This window comes from Megalobrama amblycephala, linkage group LG16, assembly GCF_018812025.1.
Source record: "Megalobrama amblycephala isolate DHTTF-2021 linkage group LG16, ASM1881202v1, whole genome shotgun sequence".
Lineage (NCBI taxonomy): Eukaryota > Metazoa > Chordata > Actinopteri > Cypriniformes > Xenocyprididae > Megalobrama > Megalobrama amblycephala.
Genome location: NC_063059.1, coordinates 1,466,173 through 1,485,718, shown reverse-complemented (window position 1 = coordinate 1,485,718; position 19,546 = coordinate 1,466,173). Strand labels below are relative to the sequence as shown.

At 39.0% G+C, this 19,546-nt stretch overlaps 1 protein-coding gene across 2 annotated transcripts; it reads left to right on the top strand.

Moving 5' to 3' along the window:
* The first annotated feature begins 6,476 nt into the window (after positions 1-6,476).
* Positions 6,477-19,287, top strand: p2ry13 (purinergic receptor P2Y13). Of its 2 annotated transcripts, XM_048161193.1 has the most exons (4): positions 6,515-6,660; positions 12,480-13,096; positions 14,392-15,101; positions 18,591-19,287. In XM_048161193.1, the coding sequence occupies exons 3-4, from the start codon at positions 14,400-14,402 to the stop codon at positions 18,930-18,932; spliced, it is 1,044 nt and encodes a 347-aa protein (XP_048017150.1). In that variant the 5' UTR covers positions 6,515-6,660; positions 12,480-13,096; positions 14,392-14,399; the 3' UTR covers positions 18,933-19,287. The 2 variants fall into 2 exon arrangements, with proteins under 2 accessions (XP_048017149.1, XP_048017150.1); XM_048161192.1 differs by lacking the exon at positions 12,480-13,096 and having other exon boundaries at positions 6,477-6,660.
* The last annotated feature ends 259 nt before the right edge of the window (positions 19,288-19,546 follow it).

Here is a 19,546-nt window from a genome sequence, read left to right as displayed (position 1 = left end):
TACATTCTACTTTAGATGTTCTCTCATCTGACTACTGTATGAGTCAAACTAATGAATTACATTTTACTCCAGACGTCCTGAGTCATCTGACTGCTGTATGAGTCAAACTAATGAATTACATTCTACTTTAGATGTTCTCTCATCTGACTACTGTATGCCAAAGAAATGAAAGCTTTAGAGAGTTTGCTTTCCTCCTAGCACACTCACACTTATATCCTCATTTTAATTCAATTACTGATAGAAATAGAAGCAAACATCTGTCAAGAAAGCAATCCTAAATCAATCCTAAGACACATTTATTCATACACCAGCACAGAACATCCAGTCGTGCTGTAGTACTTCACCACCATCTGGTGGCCAACTCACAGACTCTGACACCTCAAAACACTTCACTGTCTTTGGCATGTGCACATTACAAACTACTAAAATGCTCTTTCTATGGTATCCTCAAGCAGAGACTGACAGTCTTAAAGCTTAGAAAGCGATTTAGTGTCATCAAGGCTAAGATGTGAGTTTACGAGGCACTCGTGATTTAAGGTGACTATTAGGCTTTCTCCAGTAGAGTGTGTTGCTGTGTTCATGTGTGAATTATATCAGGCTCGTTGGACTGGAAGCGGCGCTGCACAGACCGATCGGTGAATGACATTAACGTACCGCGAGAGTGACTGAAAACAGAGCCGTCTGCTCTCGAACCGCTTCACACTACCACAGTGATCAGCACAGAACGATTGATCAATCAACAAAACTCACTCGTACTGCCAAAAATTACTAAAACATCATTCAAAATCATTTGAATTTTACAACTAATCAACTAATTTTCTAATCAGAATTTTGTAAGGGAAAGTGTACTATGAATTGCAGCAGTGCTAAACAACACAAACTATCAATATATGAATCAAACTCACTAAGACTGCCAACAGTTTCTTTTTCACACACTTTTTCTCTTTTATTATATCCATGTACAGTTGTGGTCAATTATTGGCACCCTTGGTAAATATGATCAAAGATGACTATTAAAATAAATCTGCCTTGTTTATCCTTTGATCTTTAATCCATGCAATTAGCAAAAATCTAACCTTTCTTTGAAGGAAAAGAATTGAAAGTGGAGGGGGGAAATCACATTATAAAATAAATGTTTTTCCTGACAAAAGGAGTTGTTGAGCAGTAAACTGTACTGACCGACCTACAGGATCTGACGGATCACTGAGCTTTTCTCGGTAACGTTAAATGTGGAGTTTATCTACTGAATTTGCTGTTTCAAAAATATTATTGCTCTAGAAACAGAATAGCCTATTATTTTATATGTTGTGTATAATTATTTAAAATACATCAATGATGACGCAGTCGTCTGGGCGGAAGTTTGATACCGAGACTCCACCTCCGGGCTCCACTGACGATTCCTTCTGCGCATGCCCAGGCTCCAAACTGACATTATTGCGTAACATGTCAACGCCCATCATCGTACGTTTTACATTCAGTTCGTCCATCTTTTTTTACAGTCTATCCCTGCATCTCAATTAGCTCCCTAGCTCCCTAGGTCATGAATCAGTATATCATGTAAATGAATGTGGCCGACTCCCTGATCAGTGCCCTGACTAGTGAACTAGGGAGCTGATTGAGACGCACTCTATGTTATAAATGAATAATGGTAAATGTCCCACAGTAGGGGGAGGGGCAGTCTTAAAAATAGTGATTAAAGGTGCCGTAGAACGTCTTTTTACAAGATGTAATATAAGTCTAAGGTGTCCCCTGAATGTGTCTGTGAAGTTTCAGCTCGAAATACCCCATAGATTTTTTTTAATTACTTTTTTAACTGCCTATTTTTTGGGCATAATTAAATATGCGCCGATTCAGGCTGCGGCCCCTTTAAATCCTTGCGGTCACACAGTTCACACAGCTAATATAACCCTCAAAATGGATCTTTACAAGATGTTCGTCATTCATGCTGCATGCATGCATCAGATCATGTGAGTACAGTATTTATTTGGATGTTTACATTTGATTCTGAATGAGTTTGAGGCTATGCTCCGTGGCTTACTTACTTTCCTGGCATTACACACTGATGGAGAGATTTATAAAGAATGAAGTTGTGTTTATGAATTATACAGACTGCAAGTGTTTAAATAATGAAAATAGCGACGGCTCTTGTCTCCGTGAATACAGTAAGAAACGATGGTAACTTTAACCACATTTAACAGTACATTAGCAACATGCTAACAAAACATTTAGAAAGACAATTTACAAATATCACTAAAAATATCATGATATCATGGATCATGTCAGTTATTATCGCTCCATCTGCCATTTTTCGCTGTTGTTCTTGCTTGCTTACCTAGTCTGATGATTCAGCTGTGCACAGATCCAGACGTTAATACTGGCTGCCCTTGTCTAATGCCTTGAACATGAGCTGGCATATGCAAATATTGGGGGCGTACATATTAATGATCCCGACTGTTACGTAACAGTCGATGTTATGTTGAGATTCGCCTGTTCTTCAGAGGTCTTTTAAACAAATGAGATTTATATAAGAAGGAGGAAACAATGGAGTTTGAGACTCACTGTATGTCATTTCCATGTACTGAACTCTTGTTATTCAACTATGCCGAGGTAAATTCAATTTTGGATTCTAGGGCACCTTTAAAACATTTTTATAAACCATAAATTCAGATATTTATTCTTTATAATATTTGAAAAGTATTGATATTAAAAGTTAATTTTTTTTTTTTACCTGACTTTTTCATAGTGTGATTTTTGGGGAATTGTATTGAATCAGTCAGTTTGACCCGGACCATACAGGCAGTCGCCAGAAATCAAACCAGCCTACTGTATACATGGCTTTATTTCAATGTGTTTGTGTGTTAATAAGCAATAATAAAAAAATAAAACCATCTTGAGATTAAAGTTGTTAAATTTCGAGAAAAAACTCGTTAAATTACGAATTTGTTCTCATAATTTAACGACTTTTTTCTCATAATTAAATGACTTTATTCTCATAATTTAATGAGTTTATTCTCAACATTTTATCTTGACTTTTTTCTTGAAATTTAACGAGTTTTTTCTCGAAATTTAACAACTTTAATCTCGAGATGGTTTTATTTTTTTTTATTATTGCTTGGCACTAATCCTCTTCCGTACAGGGATAATGATGTGGTTTCTTTTGTTGTTTTTTTGGACAATTACTTAAAAGAACTTTTGAATCACTATTTTAAAATGGTTAATTGAAACAAACAGTTTGTGGAAAAGAACTGGTACCTCCCATCACTAGTTGTGAGTCAGCTGATGTCCCTTCATGATTTTGGATTAAATTACTTCAAATGCAGTTTTGCAAGCTCTTACTATATGATGAAACACTAAATATAGCAGCAAAGGGAAAGGAAACAGAAATTACAAGGGGAAAACCGAGGGGCCATTTACACAACACCGTTTTCAACTAAAAACAGAAAACTTTGCTTGCGTTTTGGTGTTTCAAAGTGTCTGTGCAAGTCACTGAGTCATTCATTCATTCAATTCATTCAATCAAATCACCATGACTGCAAAGATCACACATTTGTTTCCTGTCCTGAGTCTCTTTTGTCCAGAACCCATCCATAGCTAAATGATTTCCACATCCCTTCTCATAAGACTGGGCTTCAGCTAGAAACAGAAAAGGTAAAACACAGCACCTACAGGACTGATGGGTCAAGGACAGAAAGAGCTGAAGAGTCTGTGAGACGACACACCTCTGTCTGAAGGAGCCAGATTTGGTTGGTTTCCAAGCCACGTGTTGTGTTGTCATGTCATTTGTAACCTTGTTTTCTATTTATTTACCTTGCTGCTCTCCTCATTTCCTTCTCTATTTAATGTCTTTGTGTTCTCAGCCGTGTGGTTTTGTGTTGAGGTTTACTGTCCTTTTCTAAACTATGCTTGACCTTATTTGGTTTGGTTTATTTAGACCCAGACTGTGTTTTACTGAAGTCCTTGCTGTTTTTTGCTGACTGCTTGTCATGAAAATTTAGTGTGATTTCCGCTGGTGATTTGTCGGTCCATTCAATGCAGAAAAAATGCCAGACAGGTTGAACAACAATGTTAATTCTCATCAAAGACAGAAGTTGATCAATGTCCACCTCCAACGGTGCTTATGGATTTTTCTTCTGCTATTCGTTTGTGGAAAAACAGTCTGTTCTTGAGCGCCACCAAGTTGTAGGTTTATAAAACCGTAGCTGCTCTGGGCACATGACCAAAAGCACAAAGCGTGGTTGGCCACCTTTATTCGCAGTGGGCAGCCATTTTAATTCTGTGCATTTTAATCGTCCATGTGTCTGTATCTATATGCACATTGTTATGACATCTAGAGGTCACACCAGAGAGGTAGTATCTAATAATAGGTGTTTTATTTTAAAAATAAGGGTTTTAGCATCAGGACCGGACAAGGCCAACACAACAAACACAATCTACTTTTAAACTCTTTAAATTTCCTGAAAGCAAAATAAACCACCATCAAACTTACCCATCTGCCTAAATCAAAAACTGTGAAAAGATGCATACACAAAAATGAATGTTATCTCAGCCCCTACTGTAACAAAACTACATTTAAAAAAAGAGTATTTACAAAAGAGATGTACAAATTGATGGCAGAGAGAGGATGATGATCCAGAATGGATGTTCGTTTTACAGGGAGACACAAATGAAGCTGAATTGTGAATAATGGCGGACGGGATGCCAGTGAACATGCTAATAGACCAGGGAGCGAGTTGTTACATCGTCAGCTCAAATGTGTTCCAATTACTCACATAATGTGCATGATGACATTACTGTTGCTTGTGTTGGTAACGCTTTAGATTAAAATCTCGACTTAAATCCTAAGGTGACAGAGCTTTCTCCGTTCTCTGGAATTCCCTACCTTTGTCTATTAGACTATCCCCTACTCTATCTTCATTCAAATCTTCTCTTAAAACATACTTTTTTTTCTCAGGCATATGGTTAATTTGATATTAATTTTCGTTTTAAATTTTGTTTTATATTGCATGATTTTTTTTGTCTTTTATTAATTTTGTTTCGGTTTCTTTCGATACATTTTATTAGTGTTTAAATTGTATTGTATGAGGATGTTTTGTCTTGTATGTTGTGCAGCACTTTGGTCAGCATTTATGTTGTTTTAAGGGCTATATAAATAAACGTGCCCTTGACCTTGAACAATCTTATGTTTGGGAGCAATTTAGAGAGAAAGTGCACTGATTATGTTGCTTCAAGGCAAGTAAAAAGAGCTATTGCAATCTTTTTTAATACATGGGGAAATATACTCTTGTTTCATGAAGTTACAGGGTAAATACGACATTACGGGCCGTAAATTAAAGTGGTGCTTGTTACAGGGTAAGTAATAAATAAAAAAATAAAAAAACGTAAACAATCTGATATCACTGACTCTGAAACCTTTATTTGAAAAACAACTTAATTAAAAACAGGTCTACAACACTTATTATTCATTTATTCATTTTTAAAATCAACTTTTCATTTCAATAATTGTTGGGAAATACTATGAGCACGTCACCACACAAGCAGGCCTTTAAGTATATAATGTGCAATCAGTGCTTACTTCACGGTCTCTTCATCCCCCTCAATATAGATGAAGCCTCCTCATCCTGAAACCAGCAATCAAACTAATGATCCCCACTTAACACTGACAATAAATCAGTGCTTTAAAATCTCTCATACTCACAGGGCTCAACAAGACTCCAACAAGCACACAGAATTTGGCATCACAATGACACAAAACATGTTTAACAATTTTTTATAGTGACTCCTTCTATTGGGTGACATGGATTCAGAAGATGTTGCCCCTTCTATTCCCTCAATGACTAGCCTCGTCTTGTTCAGTTCCAGCTCCTCTGCAGGTGTGAAGTGTGCTGGTGGTGTGTATGTGTATATATATAGTTAAAATTGTATTGCCTGTTTCACTTCTTCATAGGTTTCTAATAACAGGCTCTGCTCAGTAGCAGTGAACATCACCGGTCTCTGTTTGCTTTTTGCAATGTCTGATCAATTTGATCCATCTTCGACCTCTAGGGCTGCTTAAGACTTAGCCCCAACTTATTTGTTAGGAACAATTACACTGACATATTTTAAGATGTATACAGCTCAAACATGCATTTTAGTCTGCAACTAATCTCAAACCTTGTCATTGAAACCTGGGGAGTGAGTGTGTATATGTTTGTTTCTCAACAAATTATGCTCAATGTGTTTTTATGGACTCTGTGCTGATTAAGTTCTGTTCACTGAGGTTATGTCTGTTGAAAAAGTGCACAAAGTCAAGGCTTTAATAATTTTATGGACTAAGTGCTTTTTTGAGAATTCTAAACTGATTCAGAAAACTTCCGCACAGCTGCACTGCCAAATAAGAGTACAATAAGACACAAGGCATAAGATTTTAGCTGAATGTGCTGCTACTTAATAGGGCAATTGCTATAAATGGATACATTTAAGTAGGTCTACTGAAGCTTGTGGTTAGGTATAAATACAACAGACTCTACTAGACTCACGCTAGATTCTGCATTTAGCTTCAGTCGCATTTTCTGGTGAAAAGCAAGTGCATGGAAGTTTTGAGGAAACGACAGAATTAAACGCTGAGGAAGAATCACACAGCTGGACTCCACAATACTGATATGATCCACTTTCATGCTAAAGGTAATTAAAGCTTTAAACACATTATTACTAAAATGTTATGTTTTAATATAATATAGGGTAAAATGGGGCTAAAGACACACCTTAAGAAAAATGTGTTTTCACTACTCTATTGTGTATGATTGCAGAAAATAAAATATATATGTTTTTATTAAACACTGATGGAGAAACAGATTTTGTGTGAAAATAAATCATAGAAGTGGTTTATAAATTCTTATAAATGTAAAAGATGGTGATGGGGTCTTTTACCCCACAGACACACGGGGCAAAACACGCATGGAGCAAAAGACACACAGTAATGATAGAAATACTTTAGCTAGAATAATATGTTTTTAATAATGTCTACGTTAATATTTGTTCAAATCAATCACTTTAGCAAAGTTTGTACTATTTTCGTTTTATTTTGATAAATAAAAGAATGCATTTGTGTTCAATAAATATACTCTCATTAAAATATGTTCATTTTAAAAATACAGAAATTATTTGTCAAAGTCCGGCTTGGTTGATCATGTGATCTATTAAAGGGTTAGTTCACCCAAAAATTGAAATTCTGTCATCACCCTACCCCACATAAAAGTGCTGAGCTGAATTTTTGTGCCATCTAGTGGTTTAAAAGAGAATAAAGTCAAATCTGCCTTTTTTCTTGGTGCGTCTTTTGCCCTGTTGTACCCTATTAAAATGTTAGGCAAGGATCTAATCAAAACAGGAAGGAAATCAAAGAATACAAGAAGAATACAATCCAAAGGGGAATAAAATCCTTCCAGCTGCTTGTTAAAATCACGCTTAAAGTCTGTGTGAAATGGAAGAGATAGTCTTCCCTATTGTGATGTATATCTGAGTCAAACGCTTCTCGAACAAGAAACAAATGTACGGCGGGACTTTTGTCCATCAGCAATTGATTGGACAGTTGGATCGTTGTGGTTTGCTATTAATGTGATCTCATGTAAGTTACAAGTTCTTCCACATGTTGATTAAGGAGTGCAGGAAGACACAAGGATCTGCAGCTTTTAGCTTAGAAAATAAGCACAGGGAACCATGGAGAATAAACTACTGGCAATGAAACAGGGAAACTAGGGCTTAAATACACAAGGGTTAACAAGGAAACATGGAACATCTAGAGACACATCAAGGGCAACCAAAGAACATGAAACAGGAAACTCAGAGACAAAAACTAGCCTACAACATAAAAATCAAAACACAAGACAAAAACAGGAACATGTTTAGAGAAGTGATGTAGCAGGAGGGGAAGTTATTTTGATTAAACCTTATGAGGGAATGTGAATTTAAATAATAATAATAATGACGTGAATGGATGAATCATTTATATAAATACTGCAATATTCCATAAAAAAAATAAGAATTGTACATTTTGATTCTATGGTGACTTTAAAGGGCAAATGAGAAGGCACTTTACCTGTTGCTAGATTACCATAAACTTCAGCAATATTATTGATTCGACTGTACTGACACTATTGGATGAGAATGTCTTAGGTTGCATATGCGACCCGGTTAACTGAGAAGAGATGAGGTGTCTTGGTACTGATGATATGGGGAACGCCATCAGTGTGTCTGGTGTATGATGCACGAAAAAGCCAAAGTCAAATATAGGGCTGAGGCCTCTTCCGGCAAAGAGAGAGGAAGGTGTAACATCCGGGACTCCCCTAGCTGTGGAGCACAGAAGCTTGGGATCTTTCCTAGTTTATTGTCTTAGGCAGTAGCGCACATGGGGTTGACACACTTCTGATTCCAGCTGGGTTGGAATACTCTTTGGTTATTAATGTTTTATTTAACCTCACAGCTGACATAACAAATGTAATATTTGGAGTAAGATACACAAATGATTAGGTTTTGATGTCACTAGCAGGAAATAACCTGATTTATTAATAAAGTCTTGTGTTAGCGGGTTATTTGGTTTCCACACAAACCAGAACAACTGGTTATTTCAGTAAGCTGATTGCTGGGAGTTTTCAGTGTGTCAGTGTGCATGTGAACATGCTCTATATACGTTTCTGGGAAAGTAAATTACCATTAACCAATTAATATATAAACCAATTATCATTTCAGTGATCCTGACTGTCCATTCCAGTCAACTTTTGTCATATTTGGTGGACAAATCAATCCAATCCATTACAGAGGTATACATGACAGACTCAATCTATGAAGCTGCTGGGAAAGGAAGTGCAACTTCTGCTGGCCTTTTTCACAATGGAGTCTTAAGAAACTGTTTGGTTTTCAGTACTAAAGTACAAATTTGGTAATTTTGGAAAAACTGCAGTTGTTAATACTAGAAGAGGGAAGCATTCTGAAGCACAGAACAGAAAAACAAAAAGTGAAAATGGAAAAACAATGCTCTGAAATGTGTCCAAGTGGATACACAGGAATTGATACGCTTACATTTTTAAGTTGGCTTGAAAAAGCCAACTTATTGTAATGCTATTTAAACGTATTATTTTTCTGAGACCAACTCTAACTCCTCCTAGAGCTTTAACTCTATAAACTCCAAACTCGGGTCAGACCTTCAGACTGTTGTTAACTTTGTTGCTATATCTTTTCTAACTGATCCGACTTACGGTTTTCCTAAAAAAGCTGATTAAAACTGGAAAAACTGGAAACTCCCATTGACTTTCATTGAACTGCCTTGGCTGACCTGAACATTCCGTCCAACTGTCAAAATTCAAATTCAAACACACAGACTCATTACCTTAGCAACCATATAACAACACCTTAGCAACCACCCCGAGTACCCTAGCAACCGCATAGCAACACCTTAGCAACCACCCTGAGTACCCTACCAACCTCATAGCAACACCCTAGTAACTGCACAACAACATCTTAGCAACCACCCCGAGTACCCTAGCAACTGCATAGCAACACCATAGCAACCACCTTGAGTGCCCTAGCAACCACATAGCAACACCTTAGCAACCAACCAGAGTACCTTAGCAACTGAATAGCAACAGCTTAGCAACCACCCCAAGAACCCTAGCAACCGCATAGCAACACCCTAGCAACCACCCCAAGTACCCTAGCAACCACATAGCAACACCATAGCAACCACCCAGAACACCTTAGAAACCGCATAGCAACACCATAGCAACCACCCTGAGTACCTTAGCAACCACATAGCAACACCCTAGCAACCACCTAGAGTACCCTAGCAACACCAAAGCAACCACCCCGAGTACTCTATCTATCTAACTAAATCTATCAAAACTACTAAACTAAAACTTAAACTTTCAAACTTTCAAACTTCAAAACTTTTAAAACTACTTCAAACTTTCTGGACTGGCTTTTTCAAGCTAATTTAAAGTTTGTCTCAACAAACTTTTTTATCTAGTTATCACTGTAAGTCTTGAAATCAACATTTAACGTTGTTGCCTGAGAGGGCAAAGTGATTAACACTCATACTTGTTCACGAGTTCACACTTGATCAAAAATCATCAGATAGAGTATGTGTATTTGCCATGTTGTCCGATGGGAGGGATCCAAGCTTGGAATTTGGCCGAACCCAAAGTACTTCTGAACCCAAAGTACCTGTATCCCTGGCTGGGATAGGAACCAGCCAAAAGTGATCAGTCGGGGTGGCAGAGGGATGCTGAAAACTGATGAGGAGCATAGGTGATTTGGCTATGTATCCCACATAGCAAATATTGTCTGGCCCAGCTCTGGGTCACACTACTAGTTTCTCTCGGCCCAAATTCAGCAAAGAATGTTGGGCCTGGCCAAGATCTGGACTACAGACATGAGCCATAACTGGCCCAAATCGTGACCAAATGATAACCCATAACCAGCTCTGAACTGCGCCAGAACAAGTTTTAATAGTGGTACCCAATCTCAGCCTTCAGTAAACCATATCAACAGATGGCCTCCTCTCATGCTGATTGGATAGAACATTTGAACGTGTTCCTCATGAATTTTAGTTCATTTCTCCATCACTCAAAAATAAAAAAAATTCATGGTATTTGTAAATGTGAAGGAGATGAAAGTCAAAGTCAGAAATGTTAACTGAGCCTTCCACCACCAAGCACAACCTTTTTGGGCTCTTCACCCTATCCACTCTTAGGGTCAACAAGAAATCAAAATTGTAGGGCTGGGACAATAAATCGTTGAAGAAATGATTCTTGATCAATTCTGAGATTTTCCGAATGCATCACAATTCTCTCTTGAATCAATTCTGAGCTTAGTTTTAACAGCTGATGGCATTACATGCTTTTAAAAAAACCCTCTACTTCCTTCCAATTCCTTACACACAACACTTGAACCTAAAATAATCACTCATAAAGTTCAAAACCATTGAAGCGAATTACAAGGGTGTTTGCAATGGGCTGTTTACAATAATCTCAGGTCATAAAAGCATTCTGAGGTGTAAGTACTTTATCAGACTCGAACGCACGAGCGCTCTTCTTCATGAGCATTTCAGCATGCGTTTAAAAACTAGCCTAGAGCGCCATCTGCTGTTAAAAACTAAGCTCAGAATTGATTCAAGAGAGAATAGCGATGCATTTGGAAAATCTCAGAATCGATCCATGAATCACGATGAATCGATTTATTGTCCCAGCCCTACAAAACTGACCATTCTTATTTTTTTCCTTTACAGAATGTTGCAGTGTTTAGAAATGATTTATCCATGCACATCATTATTTTTAAAACTCATATGCTCTTGAAATCTTTAATGAAAAACATGAACCTCTTTTCCCCTCTAAATGTTGTCTTCATGACATATGTCTCGGACACGTCTCTGAATATCCTCCACTACCAGCTGCAAACTGGCAACTTCCTACAATTCAATCAATTCCTGAGGACAAAATCAAGTCCCGTCCTACATTTTTTCTCATTTTAAAAGCTGTTTCACTTGGATATACGTCACAATAGGGAAGAAAAGACTTTCACAACTTCTGTTTCACACTGACTTTAAAGGTGCAGTAAGCGATTTCTGAGAAATGCCGTTGAAAAAAACAAAAAAAAGTGTGAATATTTTTGCTAAATGTCTGTTCTGTGTATGCTGAAAACAATTGTGTTTGTACATAGTCCTGTCTGTGTAAAGAGAAGAAAAACAAAGTGGATCTAACTGGGGATGAGAAAGATCAAGACATTTGGCCTATCACACATCATGATAGTTTATAAGATGCACGTTTTTTAAGTCTTGTAAATTTATACATTAAAGTGCAAGAAGATACAAAAGGGAACTCCAGTTGGTACTCGAGCAGAGACTGTGTGCTAACACTGAATGTTTTCTTAACACTGGAGATTTCTTTCACATCTTCTTGCGCTTGAATGTTCTGCTTTGCCGGCCCCATCGTGGTCTCATCTCTGCTGGCTCTGTCATGGTCCCTTGATTCTCGGTGGTGTCTTGCTCTGCCAGTTCCCCTTTGGACCCATGCTTCATCATCTCCACCTTGGTGATCCCGTCACCATCTGCCCTGCCTTAGTGGTCTTCTGCTCAGTCTGGTCCACTGTGGCAGTCTCCTAACCTGCTGTGGTGCTCTTCTGCTCAGCTGAAGCTCTCAAGTTCTCTTGGCCCCGGCTCTGCCCCAGTATTCCCATCCCCTGGCTCCACCTAGGTCCACTGATCTTCATGCTCTACATCTCTTTGTTGTTCTCCTAGTGTGGCTTATCCTCTCCTTGATTCGTCTGTCAGTCTGTTATTTACCTGTTTCCAACCTTCAATAAATGGCTGCAATTGGGTTCACTATCATCGTGTGTCTGTGTATCTGTGATAATTGCTTCCTGTTTCCTCTCACTGTGTCCTTTTGCAAATAGACACATATCTACATGACGTGTTACAGACTATATGTAAATGAATATGAATGATTTTTTCCCAGGAGTGAATAACAAAGTTTCACCACATCATATGATGGGCAGCCCACTGCAGCAGAACAGGAAGCTAGACAGGAAGAGTATCTGACTTTACAATGATGAGAAAAATCCTCTGGGCAGCAGTTTGTAAAACAGGCATGTGTGTGTGCTTAACTGTGTATGTGCTTGTGTACATACTTATTAAAAGTTTAGGGACAGAATTGTCCCCAGCAGTGAGCTAAATCTGACAAAAACCTCCCACGGGGGACATCCGGGGATGTCCTCAATTGGGGAAACAAACAAACAAACAAATAACAAATATAGCATATAATGTTAGCAATATCCAATAATATATAAATATACTTAAAAAGTTTTTAGGGGTAGAGTTAGAATGGGGATTAGTCTTTAGTAATTATAAACTTTATATAAAACCAATAGAAGTATATGATATATCCACACTCTTTCTGTATGTATGTGTGTGTGTGTGTGTGTGTGTGTGTGTGTGTGTGTGTGTGTGTGTGTGTGTGTGTGTGTGTGTGTGGCTGTACAGAAGTGCAGAAACACACAGCGCTGGATGCAGCTTGCGGAAGGCGTTAACACATTTATTAATTCCTCTTTGAGCTTTGCCAAAACGCTTTTCCTGGTGAGTGTTTGTTCTTGCATATATACATTTGTAATTGTATTATATGTATGTTTGAGTGTGTATGTCTGTGTTTGTTTCCACTTTCCCCCAAATGAATTGCAGAGTGCCAAAATGATTGCCATTATAAGCATAATGATATACTTTAATGTGTTTTGTTTAATGCTGTTTTATATACATGTTATTTCTGGTTTCCTTTTCATGTCATAAAAATATTTTTTCAATAGATTTAAAGGATTAATTCACTCCAGTATTAAATTTTCCTTGCTCAAGTAATTTGCTCAAACCCATATCATCCAAGATGTTCATGTCTTTCTTTCTTCAGTGGAAAAGAAATTAAGGTTTTTGAGGAAATCATTCCAGGATTTTTCTCCATATAGTGGACTTCACTGGGGTTCAACGGGTTGAAGGTCCAAATGTCAGTTTCAGTGCAGCTTCAAAGAGCTCTACATGATCTCAGACGAGGAATAAGAGTCTTATCTAGAGAAACCATCGGACATTTTCTAAAAAAAATAAACATTATATACTTTTTAACCACAAATGCTCGTCTTGCACTGCTCTGTGATGCTCCACGCATGACGTAATCATGTTGGAAAGGTCACGCGTGACGTAGGAGGAAGTACCGATCCAGTGTTTACAAAGCGAACGTCAAAGACGAAGTCAAACACCCTTTACAAAAAAAGGTAAAACAAACAATGTCAGACGAGTTTTTCGCCCTACCGCGATACTTCCACCTACATCACGCGTGATCTTTCCAACATGATTACGTCATGCGTGGAGCATCACAGAGCAGTGCAAGACGAGCATTTGTGGTTAAAAAGTATATAATGTTTATTTTTTTTAGAAAATGTCCAATGGTTTCTCTAGATAAGACTCTTATTCCTCGTCTGGGATCATGTAGAGCTCTTTGAAGCTGCACTGAAACTGACATTTGGACCTTCAACCCATTGAACCCCAGTGAAGTCCACTATATGGAGAAAAATCCTGGAATGTTTTCCTCAAAAACTTTCATTTCTTTTCCACTGAAGAAAGAAAGACATGAACATCTTGGATGACATGGAGGTGAGTAAATGATCAGGACATTTTCATTCTGAAGGGAACTAATCCTTTAATGGGAACAGGAGATCCTTTGTAAAGTTCAGGGTAAAGCATTTGTTGTATTTGTGTGTCTCAACATAACTCATGAATTCTCCCAGTGAGCATGAATACTTATTCTAGTAAAGCCATTTATAGCAGTATGTGGATATTACTTGACTTTCCCAATGCTGTGTTCAGCTCTATTAATGTTTTTCCACCAGGCATCAAGATGAACGTGAGTCAGGTGAACACTTCACTCAAGTGCGAGCGGGACACTAGCGTAACGTCCATACTCTTCCCTTGCCTGTACGCTGCTCTCTTCCTGGTTGCTTTTGTGTTGAACAGTCTGGCCGCCTGGATCTTCTTCCAAATCCGCAGCAGCTCAACATTTGTTGTGTACCTGAAGAACGTAGTCATGGCCGATCTGTTGATGACCCTGACCGTGCCTGTAAAGGCGCTGACCGATGCGGGGTTGGGTTCCTGGCACCTCCGGGCTTTTCATTGCCGGTACTCAGCTGTACTCTTCTATACCACTATGTACATCAGCATCCTTCTTCTGGGATTCATTAGCTTGGACCGCTACCTAAAGATTGTGCATCCGTTCTGGAAATGTGCTCTGCAGAGGGTCGGGGTGGGTCGGATCCTGTGTGCAGTTATCTGGGTGGTTATGCTGTCGTTGGCTCTGCCGAATGTCATCCTGAGTAACCACATGCCACCGATCTCTGCTGGTGGTAAGCTGCGATGCACCAGGATGAAGGGGAAGATGGGATTAATCTGGCATGAAGGTTTCAACTACTTCTGCCAGGTTGTTTTTTGGGGAACGTTGGCACTCATGGTTGTCTGCTACACCTTCATCAGCAGGAAAGTGTTTGAATCGTACCGTGCATCACAAAGCAGCAGTGACACCGCCAGCAAACAGACCACATCTAAGGTAAAGTGCTCTTTCTTCAACCTCTCTTATGCAGACACTGAAGTTCTGATGCAGATGGTAGTCATTTGGGATTAGGAAGAGTTAGAAAAGGTGTACTGCCTGGTGTGCCTCCAGGTGAAACACTGCCTCAAGGAATTGGAAATTATATTGATTAATGGAAACATAGGCTCTGGCCCTCGAGACCCATTTACCTGCAAAAGTTTAGCTCCACCCTGATCAAACTCAACTTCCTAGTAATCCTGAAGTTTGTGATAAGGATAAGCTTGATCAGGTGTGTTTGATTAGGGTTGGAGAAGAGTGGATCTCAAGGGCCAGAGTGCCTACGGTTTCTACGAATGGTTGTACAGAAAACATGAACAATAGCCGAAAACATGTCACCCAAATTTACTGTGTGCTCAGGCTCTGGCATTCTTAGTGCTGTCAAAATAAAAGTCACAACAACAAGCGCAGTTTACGCCACTTCAGAGTTCCTACTGGCGGTGCGAATGCAACCAGGAAAATGCCACTAGGGGAACTATTAGTTCTCAGGAACCAGAAGCAGTTCCTATAACCTTGGTGCGAAAGCCCCTTATATCAACCCTTTTTCTGATTAAAGCTTAACAGATAGAGAAAGTAGTTTCCAGTTTTGTGTGCAATATGCATTGGACCATTGGAACAGTTTCTGGGCTGTCTATGGCCGTGGTTTCTGAGACTGAGTCTAGTGGTAAAGTGTGTAAACATGGCTCTGTGGTGATTTCAAGGCATTACTGTGTTTGTATGAGGAGCCCACAATGTCAAATTCTGACATGGGTTTAGGTTTTGAAACCTTAGTTCAAAAATCCAATAGACACATAGACCAGAATGCCATTAGCTGGGTTTCAATCAAAATGGGTTGCAATCATTATTTCTAACCAATTCTAAGAATTGCATGCTTATTTTGATGTAGTCTGCCGTTACTGTGCAGCTGAATAACCTTCATGCAGAGTTGTTTTACTGTACTGGAGTAATTATACCTATATAAAAGTCTACGCATCCCTGTTAAAACAGCTGGGTTTTGTGATGTAAGAAATGAAATTTCCCTATATGTGACGGCTTTCTCCCATATTCTCCATCCTCCATATTCTCCAGAAAAGCTAAAAATGAAGAGAACTTCTCCTTTCAGCATGACAGTGATCCAAAACATATATATAAATCAACAAAAGAATGGCTTCAGCAAAGAAAGACTAATGTTTTGAAATGGCCCATCCAGAGCCTAGACCTGAAACAGACTTTATTCCAGTTCTCATAGATTCGCGGACACAACTAATTTTTCTGTATTATGGGGACTGGTAAAGTATTTTGGCAAATATCACTTATTTAAAAAGACCAAGCTTCTGCGCACATACACACTCAAACATACAAACCTATAGACTAAACATGTAAATGAACGGCAAAGGTATTCTGTTTTCAGTAGGAAAGGTGTAATTTAAGCGGCCCCTAAAGTAATAATTAACCATTTTTACAACGGAAGTGATTCAATAAAAAAACAACTTTAGCTCGATAAGGATTTTCCTTTTGTCACTGTGAAGCTGCTTTGAAACAAAATGTATTGTGAAAAGCACTATATAAATGAATATGACTTGACTTGCATAATTTTAGTCTGATATTGCCACGATGTGTTTGACGTAGGGTGTTGCGGTAATTAATAAAGGACAGTGGGCATCGGGACACAAGATTCAATCATTTCAGCTTGTGTAGTGTGTCATTATTTGATGAACGTATACTATGTGCGGAGAGCATTCGCTCATTATCATTATCTCATTTTCGATGGAGGTGGCGTTTAGCGGCTTTTGCTGAAGTCTTCAACTCAGTTCTCTTTGGAGGAAATCCAAATATCCATGCAATTCAGATATATGTCCACTTTGGGGCTTTTCTGACAACAAGACAGAGCAAAACATGCTGCTATCCATTGTTTGTTTACGGCATCTTCTGTCAGCATGCGCGTAGTTAAAGACGGCAAGAGATGAATGCTCGGGTAGCAATGCGTGACAAGTTTCTTGTCCACAACACGACAAGATTTTAGGAGTCAAAATCATATAATCTGACACAGTGACTATCGTAACTGTCAAAAATACTGTGTAGTCTGAACTGGACATTAAATGTGCAAAAGTTCTGATATGATTTAATTTCATTTAATTTTTTCACATCATGAAAGCCAGCTGTTTTAACAGGGGTGTGTAGACTTTTTATACCCACTGTAAAGTTATGTAAATCCTGCCAGGAGACACACACAATAATGAACACCAGCACCATCCTCGATATGCTTGAGATCACCACATTTACCACAAACCGCTTCTGTGGATTGTGAGGACACACTTTAAAGGGCAGTAGGTTAAACCCTTCAGAGTTTCTTTCTTGAATTAAGTGTGAGAAAAGCTGCTTTTCCACCGTGAGGCCGAACGGTTCTATGAATGGTAAGTAATGGTTCCAGTTATCTTTCCACTTGAGCTTGGTTCGGCTTGGGGTGATTATAAACCGTTCTCGGCCCGAAATTCTAATGACGGTTGGCTAAAGCCCTGGCTATACTTTGTTTTTTTTACTAGTGTACGTGCACAGTCGAATGCACAGTCGGATGCACAGTAGACTTCATTTGACTCGTACGTGTACACCACGAGTTACAACCCATGTAAACATATTTGTATTCTTTCATGCTAAAATTTTACAAATGAGACTTTCTAACCTCTTCACACAATCTCTTGTCTATGTAGGCCTCCATTGTCTCTGTAGCTCGCATGTGTTCCGGTCTGTTCTGGTTATGCAGTTTTTCTTTGGCTACCTTGTGAATCGACGCCCCCAGGGCACAGCTGCCACCTTGTGGATAAACTAATTACTGCAAAAAAAATTAAATGTGCATGTGCAACCTGCTCGTACATGTACACACTGTTACAATAATCCAGCGGTGCACGTACTCTTCTGATGACAAAATTCACGTTGCGCACTGTTCGCTGACCCCTGTCAGTTCATAGCCTGTGTGTTGCGCCCACCTCTCGTGGTCACCATGATTTTGCCAACATCTTTATTGAGCCTGGAACAACATTCCAATCAACCAATCAGATTTGAGGGACAAGTTTAATGTTTATGTCCAGTTTAGGCATGCAGCTAGGGTTAGGTGCTTCTACATCAATGCTATTCACCTATCTTTCCCCTCTGATTTTAGGGATAAGTTATGGGTAGGGTTAGGTTTAGGGGTAGGAATAGGGTTAAGACTAAATTTTCAGACTGTAATGTTGTTCCAGGACCAACAAAATATGTTGATCCAGGAACATGTCTTATCAAAATCACAGTGACCCACCTCTCGTATAGCTAACTGCTCAGAGATATCACTCCTTTATAAAGCTTCAGTGTAGTTAGCAATGTTTTGTGAGTTTGCACTATCTGCTTCTTAGAATGGCATTACATTCTGTGTTTGACAAGATCCAGTTGCTGGTGTCCAGCATGCTAACCAGTGCTAAACTGTCCTCTCCTCCACAGGTGTTTGTGGTAGTGGGAGTTTTCTTCGTATGCTTTGCACCGTTCCACCTGGCCCGAATCCCTTACACCCTCAGTCAGACCCGGAGCACTTCTTCCCAGTGCTGGGCCCAAAACCAGCTGTATTTTGCCAAAGAGATGACACTCTGGATATCATCAACTAACGTGTGCCTGGACCCTCTCATTTATGTGTTCCTGTGTCGAGTCTTTCGCAAGAAGCTGACTGCCACACTGAGCCGCCGTCCGCTCCCACATGGACTGGGCTCTCTGACAGAGTCCACCACCAGAATGGAGATGCCCAACAGAGTCCACTGTAACACCAATCTGGATTTAGGTCATCAGTAACACCCTTCTACTCATCCTGTGGCTGTTATGAGGTTCCAGGGTTCTTAATCACTATTTTTGTCCAGCAAAAATATCTAAAAGTATCTAAAAGCTTGTTTTCAAGATGTGGATATTTTCATTGGAGCTGTTTTTTCAGTGTATGATGGAGCAGAAATAACAGAATATAAGAAGACTCCCTCATCTCACAGTACCACACGTTGTCTTGCAATCAAAAATTTGGACACACTTTACTTTAAGGTTTCATTTGTAAACATTATTTAACTACAATAGTTCACCTCCATGTCATCCAAGATGTTCATGTCTTTCTTTCTTCAGTGGAAAAGAAATGAAGGTTTTTGAGGAAAACGTGATTACGTCATGCGTGGAGCATCACAGAGCAGTGCAAGATGAGCATTTGTGGTTAAAAAGTATATAATTTTATTTTTTTTAGAAAATGTCCGATGGTTTCTCTAGATAAGACTCTTATTCCTCGTCTGGGATCATGTAGAGCTCTTTGAAGCTGCACTGAAACTGACATTTGGACCTTCAACCCGTTGAACCCCAGTGAAGTCCACTATATGGGGAAAAATCCTGGAATGATTTCCTCAAAAACCTTCATTTCTTTTCCACTGAAG

Bases quoted from the DNA above. Each gene is read 5' to 3' on its own strand.
- p2ry13 (XM_048161192.1), top strand. From the start codon at position 6,639: ATGATCCACTTTCATGCTAAAG. The intron at 6,661-14,391 runs GTAATTAAAGCT...TTTTTCCACCAG, and splicing joins GATCCACTTTCATGCTAAAG to GCATCAAGATGAACGTGAGT. The intron at 15,102-18,590 runs GTAAAGTGCTCT...TCTCCTCCACAG, and splicing joins GCAAACAGACCACATCTAAG to GTGTTTGTGGTAGTGGGAGT.